Source organism: Pipistrellus hanaki (assembly GCF_964339955.1).
Source record: "Pipistrellus hanaki genome assembly, chromosome: 3".
NCBI classification, from domain to species: Eukaryota; Metazoa; Chordata; class Mammalia; order Chiroptera; family Vespertilionidae; genus Pipistrellus; species Pipistrellus hanaki.
In genome coordinates this window covers 105,640,309-105,655,711 of record NC_140505.1, presented here as the reverse complement: position 1 = coordinate 105,655,711, position 15,403 = coordinate 105,640,309, and the positions used below count along the sequence as shown (strand labels likewise).

Sequence of the window (15,403 nt, the reverse complement as noted above, 5' to 3'; positions counted from 1 at the left end):
AATAGTCTGGATAATAGGATAGATTTTAGTTCTTCTTTGAATGTTTGGTGGAGAAGCAGAACCTATGAAACTGTCTGACCCAGGGCTGTTGTTTGATGGAAGTTTTTTGATTACTGCTTCAATTTCCACTGTAGTTATCAGCCTATTCATATATATATTTTATTCCTCCTGGTTGAGTTTTGGAAAGTTGTATATTTCTAAGAATATATCCATTTATTCTAGGTTGACCAGTTTGTTGAAATAGACTTGTTCAGAGAATTTTTTACAATCCTTTTTATTTCTGTGGGATCTGTTATTTCACCTCTTTCATTTCTATTTTGTTTATTGGGTCCTCTCTCTTTGTTTCTTGGTGAGCCTTGCTAGAAGTTCATCAATCTTGTTTATCCTTTCAAAGAACCAGCTCTTGGTTTTATTGATTTTTCTTTGTTTCTATGTCATTTATATCACTCTGATCTTTATTATTTCCTTTCTTCTGCTCACTTTGGGCTTTTCTTATTGCTCTCTTTCTAATTCTTTAAGTTGTAGAGTTAGATAATTTATTATCAGCTTTTCTTGTTTTGTTTTAAATATATTTTATTGATATTTTTACAGAGAGGAAGGGAAAGGGATGGAGAGCCAGAAATATCAATGAGAGAGAAACATTGATCAGCTGCCTCCTGCACACTCTTCACTTGGCATGTGCCCGTAACTAAGGTACATGCCTTTGACTGGAATTGAACCTGTGACCCTTCAGTCTGCAGGCTGAAGATATATTCACTGATATCAAACCGGTTAGGTTTTTTTTTTTTTTTTTTTTTTAAGTAGCCTGTAATGCTATGAACATCCCTCTCTAGATGGCTTTCACTGTGTCCCAAAAATTTTGGATTGTTATGTTTTCATTGTCATTTGTTTCCAGGATGTTTTTTTGTTTCTTCTTTGATCTCTTTGGTAACCCAATCATCCTATCTAATAAAAGAGTAATATGCAAATTGACCATCACTCCAACACACAAGATGGCTGCCCCCATGTGGACACAAGATGGCCACCACAAGATGGCCAGCTGGGAAAGGCAGTTGCGGGGGACCAGGCTGGCAGGGGAGCAGTTAGACATCAACCCAGCTGGCAGGGGAGTGATCAGGGGGTAATCAGGCTGGCAGGCAGAATCAATTAGGGGCAATCAGGAAGGCAGGCAGGCAAGCAGTTGGGAGCCAGCAGTCCTGGATTGTGACAAGGATGTTCAACTGCCCATTTAGGCCTGATCCTGGTAGGGATCCCTTGGACATCCCTTAAGGGACACATTCCCCACCACCCCTCACCAGCGTAAGTTTTCAGTCATTATTTATTCAAATAGGTTTTCAATATCTTGCTCTCTCTCTTCTTCTGGCACCCCCATAATTCAGATGTTGGTACTCTTGAAGTTTTCTCAGAGGCTAAGGAAATATTCTTCATATTTTTGGATTCTTTTTTATTTTTTCTTTTCTGTTTGGGTGTTTTTTGCTTCTTCATATTTCAAATCTTTGATTTCATTCTTGGGATCCTCTAATCTACTGTTGGATCTTTGGATATTATTCTTTATTTTAGTCAGTTTATGCTTAATTTCTGACTGGTCCTTTTCCATTTTATTTTTATTTATTTTTTTTTTTTTGGCATTCTCACCAAGATCCTTGAAGGTCTCACTAAGTTCCTCAGAGGTTTCTAGAAGATTCTTGAGTAACCTTATAACTGTGGTTTTGAACTCTATATTCAGTAGTTTGCTTTCCTCCATTCCTTTCATTTGTGACATGTTTCTTTTTCTCTGCATTTTGGCTGCTTCCCTGAGTTGATAGAGTGGCCTTGTGTGCTAGGTGTCGTATAGGGCCCAGTGGCTCCCCAGTCACCTGAGGTGGACACACTTGGTGCTCCCCTTTGTGGGCTGGGTGCAGTCTTGTTGTAGTTAAGCCTTGATTGCTGTTGGTATCACTAGGAGGAATTGACCTCCAGGCCAATTGGCTGTGTCTACAGTGGAAGAGCTGCTGTGCTGGAGACACCCTTATGGGACAGAATTTGCTTCAGTGGGGCTTTGGTGCTCATTGAGTCTGCCCCTTGAGTGTGTCACTTATGGATGTGAAGAGTTGTAATCTAGTATGGTCTCACATTGACCACTGGGTACACTGGCTCTTGGGTCTCCAAGGAGTTGCAAAGTCAACCACTGCCTAAATCCTCCCAGCAAGAGCTACAGCGAGATCTACAGATTCTTCCTCTTTGTTTGAGGTTTGGAAGTGCCCAGATGAGACCCAGCTGTGAAGAAAGACAGGCTGCTGCTACTGCAAAGCCTTGGCCCTTCTTTTGGAAACTTTGGAACTCTCTGACCCAGCTGAAGTTTGTTAGGTTTTAGGCTGCAAAATGATAGGCCATTCATATGCAAAAGCCGCTGCCTACCGCTTTGGTGGGATGGCATCTCAGGGAATCACCAGGGTGGAGCAAACAGCAATGGCTGCCAGTCAGCCCTGCACTAGGGAGATCCCTGCATCTCTGCGTCCCATACTCTCATGCAGGTACAACAATCGCTGCAAGCACCTCTAAGGGAAAGCCACCCTCATGTTCTAGCCCAATGCCAGACAGTCCAGTTTCTCCCTGTATGAGTCTGCATCTCCAGATCTCATCCACAACTGGAGTGCAGAGTAATCGGGAGCTTGTATCTCCCTCCCAATTGAAAAAAACAACAGCACATCCAGTTGCCCGCCTATTTTGCTGCACCTCTGGACCTCTGCACCTCCTACCAGTCTCAATGCACTTTTTTCTTTCCTTCTAGTTGTAGAACTTCCACTCAGTCAGCTTTCCTGTGATTCTGGGCCATACACACACACACACACACACACACACACACACACACAGACAGACACACACACACATATATATATATATATATATATATATATATATATATATATATATATATATATTTAGCTGTGGTTTTGATGTGGTTGTGAGAGGCAGCAAGTACAGGTGTTTACCTATGTCACCATCTTGTTTCCTCTCCTATAATATGCTTTGATGTAGAGCACTCCCACCCCCTTTATTTCATTTTAATATAAAAGGTTTTGCCTAACTGGTGTGGCTTAGTGGTTGAGGTTTGACCTATAAACCATTAGGCCATGGTTAAATTCCCAGTCAATGCATATGTCCAGATTGCAGGCTCAATCCTCAGTGTAGGAGGGGAAGAGGGGCGGTAGGGAGCAGGGGAGCATGCATATAGGAGGCAGACAATTAATGATTCTCTCTCATCATTGATGTTTCGATTTCTCTCTCCCTCTCCTTTCTTAAAAACAATAAAAATATTTTTAAAGTTTTTTTTTTTTAAATTCTTCATTGTTTAACTATCTGAATATCCAGTTTTCCTTGAGTTCTAGATGACAAAAGGTAAAATTAAAATTATCCACAGGCCAGACAAAGGTGCATGAGAAATGGGGGAAAGGAGGAAAAAATAAAGAGAAATGCTCTCAAAATATTTTTCCTCTTACACTTCAAGAAGCTACCCTATGAATTATGTGACATATGAAATAAGGTAGATTTTATGTGTTTAGCAACTGACTAAGTCATCGCTGGCTCTGGCTTTCATTACTATATAGTTATGAATGGTTGGGAAATGAAAGAAACATGAATTTATGTGAGAAAATAAACAAGGACAGAAGTGAATAAAGAATATGGTGTGAGAAAATAAATTACATGTATTCTTTTTATGGACCTAGCTGTCACAAAATCAAATCTCTGAGTTTAGTGCATCCATTGTGTCTTGAGGTCTTTTTGCTACCTTTTCTTTTATTACTTGACTAGAGGCCTGGTGCATGGATTTGTGCACCAGTGGGGTCCTTTGGTGTGGCCTGTGGGGATTGGGCCAAAACCAGCAGTCCAATGCCGCCTGCTGCTCCTGCCTGCCACTCCCACTCATCCTGGCCCCACTTTGCCTGCTGTGGGCTTGTGCCCAGTCTGAACCAAGAGAGGCTCACATCACTGCAGCAGCACTTGCCAGCTGTGAGACCTGCATCTGGCACCCATTGGTCTGCTAGCAGTGCTTCTGCTGTGGGAGCACACTGACCACTAGGGGGCAGCACCTGTGTTGAGTGTCTGCCCTCTGGTGGTCAGTGTGTGTCATGGTGACTGGTTGACTGGTTGTTCAGTCATTCGGTTGCTTAGGCTTTCATATATAGACCAGTGCATGAAATTCATGCATGGGGAGGGGGTTATCCCTCAGCCCAGCCTGCACTCTCTCGCAATCTGGGGCCACTGGCTCTTAACTGCTCACCTGCCTGCCTGTCTGATTGCTCCTAACCACTCTGCATGCCTGCCTGATTGCCCCTAACTGTTTTGCTTGCCTTCCTGATCACCCTTAACTGCCTCTGCCTTGGCCCTCACCACCACAGCTTCATCTGGAAGGATGTCTGGAATGATGTCGGGAAGATTATTCAGCTGCCTGGTCTAATTAACATATTATGCTTTTATTATTAAAGATTATTATAGATAGATGTTTTATGTATATTACAGAGAGAGATCTGCTCTTTACTCGATAATTGAATTGACAGAAAAGAGAAATGCAATTAGGGATATATTAATAAGTAACAGAAAATATGTTAATTGAAAGTTGGTAAGCATTAAAAAGGTGTCTGTAGTAAAATAATCACACTAAATATTTTAACCTTTAAAAGGCGAAAGATTTATGAGATCTGAAGAGAAACCAGAGTATAAAACATTTTAACCTTTAAATCTAACCATTGTACACAATATAGTTATACTCAAAGTTGTACTTGTTTTCATAGTAAAACTAATGTTGCACATAGGAAAGTCTGTCATGTGGGCAAGCAGAGCTTTCAATCAAGTTAATTATTTACAATATGTTTAATTGTTCCTGGTTGAACTAATGTGTTGACAGGACATGGTGATCATCCAGGAACTTGTGTCAAATGCATTGTGGCCAAAGTTTCAATGCAGAGTAAACAGAAATAGGCACTAATAAAGTTTTTAAATAACCATTCACACAGAAATAGCATCGTTTTATTATGGTGCCAACATTTGAACATTGTGATTTACTGATCTTCTTTTAACTCACCAATTTATTAGTTTGATTATATTTAAAATCAGACTATTTTTTTCTAGTAAAGCAACAATTGAGCAAGTTCTAATAATCTGCCTCAAGACGTATAATAAAAATGTATTTTAAAGTAATTTCTTCCTTTGCTTTATATTAAAATTTAAGATTGGAGACAAACTACTAATTACATATATCATATTGAGATTTACCATTACCATAGCAAATGAGTTAACAATATATTTTCTAGTAAATGGAACTCTACTATTTTAGTACTCGAGTTGCCCCTACTGAATTTGTATTTTAAAATGTTTATAATCTGCTAGCTTCATGAAACCTAGCAACCACTGGTTTTAAAACAAACTTTTTTGTATGCCTGGAAGTGTAGCTTTTGATAGAGAAAAAAGCTGTAAACGTGTATAACTATTTTACTTAATAGGCAAATTAATATGAATTATACAGCAAACTTCTCTAGGTGGAGCTCATTCAGATAAGTTGTGGGCGTTTCCTAGGAAACTAGTGTGAACTAACGAATCTTCTGTCAAGTTGCTTCTAAACTACTCGTAGTCTTAGCGTGGTCCTCCGCTAGATTGTGCGCTTCTGAGCTCCTTCCCCAGTGGGCGCTGAGGAGAGAAAGGAGTGTGTTGACGCTCTGATGCCCTTGCATATATTTCAGTGCTTCCCGCTCTTACCCGTCGGGCTTAGACATTTTAAACTGCCATCTGGCTCCCCAACTCTGTTTGGTGCCCCCTAGTGCTCATCACCTGTATAATCCTGAGTAGTTGTGAGAGAGCCCAAAGATATTGTACTTTCCATTACTGTGACATGTGGATGCAAATTTCCTCTATGTCCAAAGCAATACATTACATGTGTACTTTCATACACCCCTAGAGAAAGAGGGGATGTTGTTTTACTAAGCCACCAAAGGAAAGATGGAAATTAGATTTCAACCAACTATACAGAAGTCTACTCTCTCAAGACGCCAAGTCCCTCCCCCCCACCCCACACCATCTATTTTATTCCAGCAAAGAGATCACTATGATCCAAAGTAGGGTAGCCCATCTTTGAGAACCAGAATGTCTTAGAGCTGGAGCTGAGAATGCCCACAACTCATCTTGATTGCTATGGAATCAAGGAGGATAGAAGATAATTCTCCCTGTTTCCTTCTTCAACCCATTTAATCAACAGTAATCTTATGCGCAATCCACAAAGTTTATTTTAACCTGTGGAAGGAGTCCTTAGATCTGGCTGAGCCTAGGCTCTGCTTCTCCTGCTTTGCGTTCCTCCTTTATCCCAACAGCCCTACAGTCACTCAACACTTCAGCAGCTTTCTCCATTAAAGATGAACAACAGATCATTTTTCTTTGCATGGCAACCCTAAGAGTTTTCTCTTGCTTCAGTAGAACATTGACAGGAATTAGGGATCTCTTCTCTCGCTTGCCTCCCTTTTCTTTTTCTCTTTCTTTTTTTTTTTTTTTTTTTCCTTCCTTCCCTTCTTCCACAATTAACCCCCAAATAATGATTTTCCCAGCTAGCGCTGATTTAAGGATGGGGTTTGGCGACTCAGGGCGACGCTCCCATTAGCCTTCCAGAAGGGGCGGTTTCCAAAAGAAAACTACAATTCCCATGAGGCATTAAATTAAAACTGCCGCAAGTCATCACGGAAGTCGTAGGCTCCTTCCGCCTGAACCCCTTGCATTCCTTTGGCGAGTAAACTACAAGTCCCAGGGGCCTCGGTACTGCACGCCTGCGCGAGAGTCCTGAGAGCGAGGTGGGGGCGGGGCTGCCCCGGGCGGTGGGGGGCGGGGTCCGAGCGGGCTGTGTGGAGCCTTCAGACTCCCGGCGCCATTTAGCGCGGCGAGTTTCTCTGTTGGACGCGCCTCTTCATACTCGACTCACTCTGCACTCCGGTCTTCGGTGACAGAAGGTGCCTGTCGGGGTGACTACTCTCTTCTCTCCCTAGCCCCCCTCACCCAGTCCTTTCGGCCTCCTGTGCTCTTGGCCCAGAGAAGCAGCGGAGCTCGGGCCCCGCGGCGAGCGGCCCTCCCCTCCCCACCGTTCCCTCCCTCCGTCAGCCCCCGGCACCGGCCCGGGAGGAGGCGGGGGTTTGCCAGGCCCGGGGCGGGCGGGGAGGCCTCGGGGAAGGGGGGGCCCGCTTCTCAGGCACCGAGGCTTCGACCCTTCAGGCCGGGCGATGGACGCCTTCTGAGACTGGTTCCCCTCGCTGGGGGCGCGTTCTTGAGGCGGCGACCGACTTGACTGTCCGGGAGCCCCCGGGCCCGGCCCTCCTCGGCCCCTCCCACTCTCTCTGGCCCCGGAGCTGCCACCGCTCGGGAGTCCGCGCCGGTCCCTGCCGCGCGTTGCCGCCGCCCTCCGGGCCTAGCCCGCCCAGTCCGCGCAGCGGCGGCGGCGGCGGGGAGCTCGGGGCGCCGCCGCATCCGCCGCATCCGCTTCTCCTCGGTGCCGGCGCTTCGCCCCTCATGACTGCGGCGCCTCTGCCGCTCCAGCCTTCCCGCCCGCGGCTTGCCGCAGGATGGCTGCGGATCGCGAGGCGCTAACCCCCGTGGCTCAGCTCCTCCATAGCCCGCCGCCGAGCCCGCCTTGTGAGCCCAAGCAGCAGCCGCCGCAGCAGGGCCCGGTGTCCCGCCTCGCCTTCGGGGTGACTTGTCAGTTCTAAGTGAGGAGCGGTCCGGTGTGGTTCTAACCCGTCGGGAGCAGGACCCGTCGTAGCGGTACCTGCCGACACTGCACCGGCCCTCCGGGTCGGCCCCCCACCCTCTCTTCATTCACAAATTCGACCCGGCTCGCCTCGCTCCGGTGGACCGACCATGTCCGGAGGCGCCGCCGAGAAGCAGAGCGGCACTCCGAGCTCCCTGTTCCTCTCGCCGCCGGCGCCCGCCCCCAAAAATGGCTCTAGCTCAGACTCCTCGGTCGGGGAGAAGCTGGGCGCGGCGGGGACCGACGCCGGCGCCGGCAGGACTGAGGAGTACCGGCGCCGCCGCCACACCATGGACAAGGACAGCCGCGGGGCGGCCGCCACCACCACCACCACGGAGCACCGCTTCTTCCGCCGCAGCGTCATCTGCGACTCCAACGCGACGGCGCTGGAGCTGCCCGGCCTCCCGCTCGCTCTCCCCCAGCCCAGCGCCGCCGCGGCGGTGCCCCGGAGCACTCCGCCGGAGCCCCATCGCGAGGAGACCGTGACCGCCACCGCCGCCGCCGCCGAGGTAGCCCAGCAGCCTCCCGCCGCCGTAGCTGCCCCGAAGGAACCCGCTGCCCCGGGCCCAGCAACCACCACGACTGCCCCCAGCACTGTCAGCAAAGACCGCCAAGTTTCCCAGCCCGACCATGTGGGGGGCAAAGAGGAGCCTCCGGCATCAGCGAGGAGCGGCAGCGGCGGCAGCAGCGCCAAGGATTCGCAGGAGGAACGGAGCCAGCAGCAGGATGACATCGAAGAGCTGGAGACCAAGGCCGTGGGAATGTCCAACGACGGCCGCTTTCTCAAGTTTGATATAGAAATTGGCAGAGGCTCCTTTAAGACGGTCTACAAAGGACTGGACACTGAAACCACCGTGGAGGTCGCCTGGTGTGAACTGCAGGTATGGCCCCGCCTACTTTATTATACGGTGTGTTTGGGTCCCAAATGTGCTCGGTTAGGCCAGTTTATCGAGTTCACTCTTTACTTGTCATTCTTTAACTGTTCGCTCTGACTGGGCGGGGGGAGGCCACCTTTTGAAAGAGATTGAAACTAGATTTGGGGGCATTATTGATAGCCAGTGAGATTTGCTACTAGAGAAGGAGTGGTGAAAATCTTCGATACAAATGCATTGTCTATTTGTTATTATGGTTTAGAGTCTCGCAGGAAACTTGGAATTAGTGGGGGACGTTTTTGAGTTACATTTCAGACTCATCAAAGGCTTTGCAGTGATGACTTGCTGGTGTGCTACTGAGATCAGACTGTTCTTTTTTAGTAAGAACGACCTTGTTCATGAATGACCTTCCTTTGGCTATATCTTTGTTGGCGGTTACACAGGCATTTAATAATAACCACTATAAAAAAGACTTTCTTCTCTGGCCAAATGCCTTGGGACTAGTAAGGTACAATGAGTATTCGATGTTGTACCACCTAATGATGCTTATGCCTTATGCTAGCTAGCAGTGATCTTACCTTGTTAATTAAAACTAATATGTCTTTAGCCCATAAATTATGCAATGAATAGTACGAGCACATGCAAAATTATTGTTTTAAGTTTGTTATAAAAGGTTTTTAAGCCAAACTTTCCCAAAAGTTTAGAGGAGTTACAATGCTTCTTTTTTAATCTCTCTGGGAAGTTTTCATGGTGAAAATAATGGTGTATCATTCTGGTTGACAAGTATATTCTAGGTTTAAATACCTGGTTTTGGGTTACTTGTTGTTTGACCTGTATGAGCTTGATTTTTCTCATCAGGAAGTGAACATTGGTTATTGGAAGAAGCAGTGTTAACACTGAATGGAAAAGGCAGAATTTTTTTGGTCGTTTTTCATGAAGAATGCCATTATCCATATTCTTTTTTTGCCAAGAAAAAGGACCAAGCTGAAATAGGATATGAAAATAATTGACTGATCTAGGAATTTTGTTTTACCTAGTTAATAATACGTAGTTCTTTGAATGTCACCTTCCAAATGACCAAGGCCATATCAAATGTGAAGGGAAAATCAACTTAACATGTGGGAGAAAATCAATTTAAACACTGACAAATTCTTTAGAACATAATATTGTAGGTTTTATAGTTAATGATATAAAACTTCTAGGCATTGTGAAATAACTACTCAGTTTTATAGTGATTTAGAGTTGGAAAGGTGACATCTTTAAAAAAAACTATAACTTTATTCTTATTGGTAAGTCTTATTAAAAAACTTAGGTCTGCCTGGCTCTACTGTGTGGGCAGTGGTTGAGCTTCCAGGTATGAACCAGGGGACATGCGGGGTTGCAGGCTAGATGCCAATAGGGGGCGTGCAAGAGGCAGCCCATCAGTGATTTTCTCACATCATTGATGTTTCTATCCCTCTCTCCCTCTCCTTTCCTCTCTGAAATCAGTCAAAATATATTAAAAAAAAAAAAAAACGAAAAAAAAAAAAAAAACAAAAAAAACCTTGGGTCTGATTTCTTTTGATTTGTAGCAAATATTAAGCTTACAGACACATTTCTTTTTAGTATCCAGGGTGCCTAGTGCTACTGATTCTGGATTTTATTCTTTTGTTATAGTTTCATGCTCAAATAGGTGTTTTTAAACATTTTTTTCATTAATTGGTTACATTACCCTTTTAAGACTGGACCCAATAAAATGTTGAGCACTTTATGGATTGACTTAGGTTAGCTTCAATTATTAAACTTCTATATATGTGTTTTTTTTTATCACCTGGGATTTTCTAATAGTTTATTATCTTGGAACTAATGGTACAGTGGAAAACACTCAACTTATCTAATATCACAATAAGAATTATGTGCAAGCATCTCAGTTTTTCTTAAAACTCATGACTTTGGATTTTTGTTCTCTGTCTAGGCATGGACATAATCAATCTAAAGAATTCTTATCAGGATTTGGCTGCAGAACCTCTAGCTCATTCTGGTTTAGAACTTCCAAATGCCTTTTGACCCTGCTTCTATAATTTTTCATTTTGTTTCTTAGAAATGTGATTATTCTGGCCCCAAGATCCTTTATAGTGGTATGTGGGCAGTGTTTTTGTTTTTTTGACTAGGACATTTGCCTAGTAACCTATTCAGTAGATTAGTGTTTGAGTTTTTATTTTTGGCTCCTAATTAAAGAACAAGCCAAGGGATTACTAAACTATTGGGAAGAAAGAAAAGCTCTTTTCACTAAATGTATAGTAGTATATGTTTTTTCTGTAGGAAGACAGGAGAATTATTTTCTTCAGTTGTTGAGTTAAAAATCTTAGTGTATTAAAACCAGAAGAAATCTTAGGTTTTTCTGCCCACTTATTTGATAAAGAACCTAAAATCATAGAGCAGGTAAAAATGACTTGCTTAGGTTGGTGAAGAACACAAATTAAACTGCTTAGAACCTAGTAATTTGGGAAATGTTAAGAGCATTTTGTAGTTTAGTATATGGCTAATTAGTACATCTCAAATGAAGCAATTCTGTTTTGGTGTGGAAATCATCAGATTTCTGACTTCTGATATGGGTATTGATTTTACCACTTCAAAGGGAGGAATAGGTTTTTAGGGATGGAGAATGGGTAAGTATGGTATATAAATCAAACTTGTTCCCATCAAGCTTATTTTTAGAGTAACAGTAAGCATAGGTATCTATTGAAACAAGTATAAATTATTTAATAATAATAGGTAATGCTTAGATAACACAGGATCTTAAGTGATAACTGAGATCTCTTAAGATGAAAGATGATTTGCCTTGGTAAGAAAGTGTTATTTTTATTTTGGTGGTGGTTGGTTTTTAATTTTTAAAAAAATTGATTTTAGAAAGGGGAAGGGAGGGAGAGAGGGAAGGAGCGGGAGATAGAAAGAAATATCCATTGGTTGCCTCCTCACACCCCCAAAGGTGGATCCAACCTCCAACTCCAGCTGAGCATGTGCTCAGATCCAGAATCAAACAATCACTTTTTGGTGTATACTAGGCAATACTCCAACCAACTGAACCACACTGGCCTTTTGATGTATGGATGATGCTCCAACCAGGTGACCTTGTTTTTAAACAATAGTATGATTGGCTTTAAGAAAACTTACTGATAAATTTAGAAATGATTTACTTTACTTTAAGCACTTTTCTCCCCAAATTGTTAATAAATACAGAGTACACTTGATACATTCACGTTAAGTATTGATGTAATAGTCTCCAGATCAACTTGAAAGGGAGGTCAAATCATTTTGCTTAAGGTCCAATGTACTTAGTGCTTGCTTTTCTCTAGCTTTTAGTAAGTTAAGGCTCATGTTTCATAGTGAGTATATGATATTTATGTGTGTGTGTGTGTGTGTGTGTGTGTGTGTGTGTGTGTATATATATATATATATATATATATATATATATATATATAAATATATGCCTAAGTGACCATTATGACCAGTTGCTATCATGCACACTGATCACCAGAGGGCAGACACTCAATGCAGGAGCTGCCCCCCTGATGGTTAGTGCACTCCCACAGACAACCTCCCGTGGTCCCTCCCCACTGGCTGGACTGCAGGCCCTGATCGCCAGTCAGGCCGAGGGACCCCACCTGTGCACAAATTCGTGCACCAGGCCTCTAGTGTTTTATAAAAAGTTTAGCAATGCTTTAGAAATGGGATGTGGTTCTCTGATTAAGAAACCATAATTTGTTTTTCTTTTGTTCTTAAGGTAATTCTTAAAACCTGATAGAACTGAACCTTTCCTTTTGCATATTGAGGATTGTTTTTACTTTATCTTTAGAGAGAGGGAGAGTCAGAGAGAGAAACAAACAAACATTGATGTGAGAGAGAGAGACACATCTTGCACATGCTCGATCAGAGCCAGGGATTGAGCCTGCAACCGAAGTATGTGCCCTTGATGGGAATCTAACCTGGTACCCTTCTTCCTCTGGTCAGCACTCGATCTGTCTATTGAACCAAACCAGCTAGGGCTTTTTACCTTTACTTTTAAAATTTGTGCTACATTCCTTGTTGGTGTTTTTTTTTTTTTTGTTTTTTTTTTGAGAATTTGCAGTCCTACAACTAGATTTCAGGGAATAGTCTTTGGAGTTTTTCTTAGTTTATTTTTAATTCTCAGAGCCCCTGTTGAGTATGGATAAAATTGCGATAACTCGGTGGTAGCTGCTATGTAGAATGATTGGTGACTTGTTTGAAATAATCTGTGCTCCTTTGTAAACAGGGCAGAATGGAATTAAAGACAGGATAATTTTGGTTAGATAAGATTTGTTTTAAAATAGATGTAGAGCCGAAACTGGTTTGGCTCAATGGATAGAGCGTCGGCTTGGGGACTGAAGGGACCTGAGTTCGATTCCGGTTAAGGGCATGTACCTTGGTTGCTGGCATATCCCCAGTAGGGGTTGTGCAAGAGGCAGCTGATCGATGACTCTCTCTCATCGATGTTTCTAACTATCTTTCTCCCTTCCTCTCTGTACAAAATCAATAAAATATATTAAAAAAAATAATAAAATAAAATAAAATAAAATAGATGTAGAGCCAGGACCGGTTTGGCTCAGTGGATAGAGCGTCAGCCTGCGGACTGAAAGGTCCTGGGTTCGATTCCGGGCAAGGGCATGTACCTTGGTTGCGGGCACATCCCCAGTAGGGGGTGTGCAGGAGGCAGCTGATCGATGACTCTCTCTCATAGATGTTTCTGACTCTCTATACCTCTCTCTTCCTCTCTGTGAAAAATCAATAAAATATATATTTTTATATATCCACTGAGCCATATATAAAATATATAAAAATCAATAAAATATATAAAATAATATATATTTTTATATATCCACTGAGCCATATATAAAATATATAAAAATCAATAAAATATATAAAGTAATATATATTTTTATATATCCACTGAGCCATATATAAAATATATAAAAATCAATAAAATATATAAAGTAATATATATTTTATTGATTTTTCACAGAGATGAAGAGAGAGGTATAGAGAGTCAGAAACATCTATGAGAGAGAGTCATTGATCAGCTGCCTCCTGCACACCCCCTACTGGGGATGTGCCCGCAACCAAGGTACATGCCCTTGCCCGGAATTGAACCCGGGACCCTTCAGTCCCCAGGCCGACGCTCGATCCATTGAGCCAAACCGGTCCCGGCTCAATAAAATATATTAAAAAAAAATTAAATAAAATAGATGTAGATTTACTGCTGAGGAAGTAAACCTGGTGGTAGAGAAATTGTGAATTACATTTAGGTTAATTATTAATGATGTAGTTAGTTCTTAGTTTTAGGGGTTTATAAATGTTTTCCTTCTTTCTTTTCTTTTGAAAAAATATATTTTATTGATTTTCCTCAGAGAGAAAGGGAGAGGGACAGAGAGCAAAAAAAAATATATTTTATTGATTTTCCTCAGAGAGAAAGGGAGAGGGACAGAGAGCTAGAAACATCGATAAGAGAGAAACATCGACCAGCTGCCTCCTGCTCAACCCCCACCGGGGATGTGCCCACAACCAATGTACATGCCCTTGACGGGAATCGAACCCGGGACCCTTCAGTCCGCAGACCGACGACGCTCTATCCACTGAGCAAAACCGGTTTTGGCTTTACCTTTTCTCTTTTTTTTTTGGACCTTTAGTATCATAGTTGGTCTTAGTATTAGAACTTGGAAAGAAGTTGTTTTTTTGTAAAACAAATTGGGAATCTTGTTGCCTGGTGACTGAGTTTGTTTCTTGACATTCAGATTTTAGTGCAAGATTCTGTAATTTGAAAATTATCCTAGTTAAACCCTAGGAAAGCATTCAACTAAAACCAAGTCCTCATTTTCAGAAATCACCCTAACTCTATTATTTGGGTTTTCTAGTAACTTTTAAGTTTTTTAGATAAAGCTATAAAAGCAGCAGAAATGGTTATGCTCAAATTGTAATTTCTGAGAATATTAATACTAATTATAGTTATTAGGGTTTTTTTTTTTTTTGTACCAGTCTTACATTTGTTTATTGTTAGTATCTTACATTTTATTTGAGGTTATTTTCTTAACCATAGGTCCAATCTAGTCTGCATGAATAGGTAAGACTTAGCATGACCTGAATTTAGATTTTAAAAGGACACTATTTTTCTGCGGTATAACATAGTAATTAAGACCTAATTGATTTGTCTAGTTTAGGGGTGTCGAACTCAATCAGAGAAGGGACCAAAATCTAAAATCCAGCCTAAATCGCGGGCCGAATGGTTTACTGAACAGTCATAAACTGACAATGTCATAAACTGACAGCCGAGTGCAGTGATGACAGCGCGGTGCGGGCCACATTGCAAGGCCTGGCGGGCTGGATTTGGCCCGCGGGCCTTGTGTTTGACACATGTGGTCCAGTTTCTTATCTGTAAATAGAATGTAATAAGTGCCTATTTTATAGAGTTAAAATAGTGACAGTTAACTGGGGGGAGGGGAAAAAATATATATATATAAAATTTGATGATCCAGCATTTCTTTTAGGCTATCTTTTATAGGTATCTGTGCAGATTTTGATTTGTTTAAATCCATGAAAAATCATGTAGCAAAATTCTTATGGTTGTTACCATTCTTATAGGAGGAAGTTTGGAGTTGAACATGGTGTTCATCAGTGCTTTCAGATTCATTAGCTTTACCTATTTTCTGCCTAATGTTTTAATTTTACAACCTGTCACTTTCCCAAATGCCATCCTTTTTGAATTACTAGTTTCTAGAAT

The 15,403-nt window shown here is 42.4% G+C and overlaps 1 protein-coding gene across 15 annotated transcripts in view; it reads left to right on the top strand.

Moving 5' to 3' along the window:
* Window positions 1-6,699: 6,699 nt before the first annotated feature.
* The window catches only part of WNK1 (WNK lysine deficient protein kinase 1), a 128,332-nt gene continuing 119,628 nt past the window's right edge, over window positions 6,700-15,403 (top strand). For 2 of the 15 annotated variants that reach the window (XM_084878718.1, XM_084878717.1), the window contains exon 1: window positions 6,823-8,640. In XM_084878718.1, coding sequence (XP_084734844.1) covers window positions 7,870-8,640 — 771 coding nt within the window. In that variant the 5' untranslated portion in view covers window positions 6,823-7,869. Of the gene's footprint in view, window positions 8,641-15,403 lie in introns of all 15 variants that reach the window. The other 13 variants (XM_084878708.1, XM_084878706.1, XM_084878704.1 and 10 more) reach the window with 12 other exon arrangements.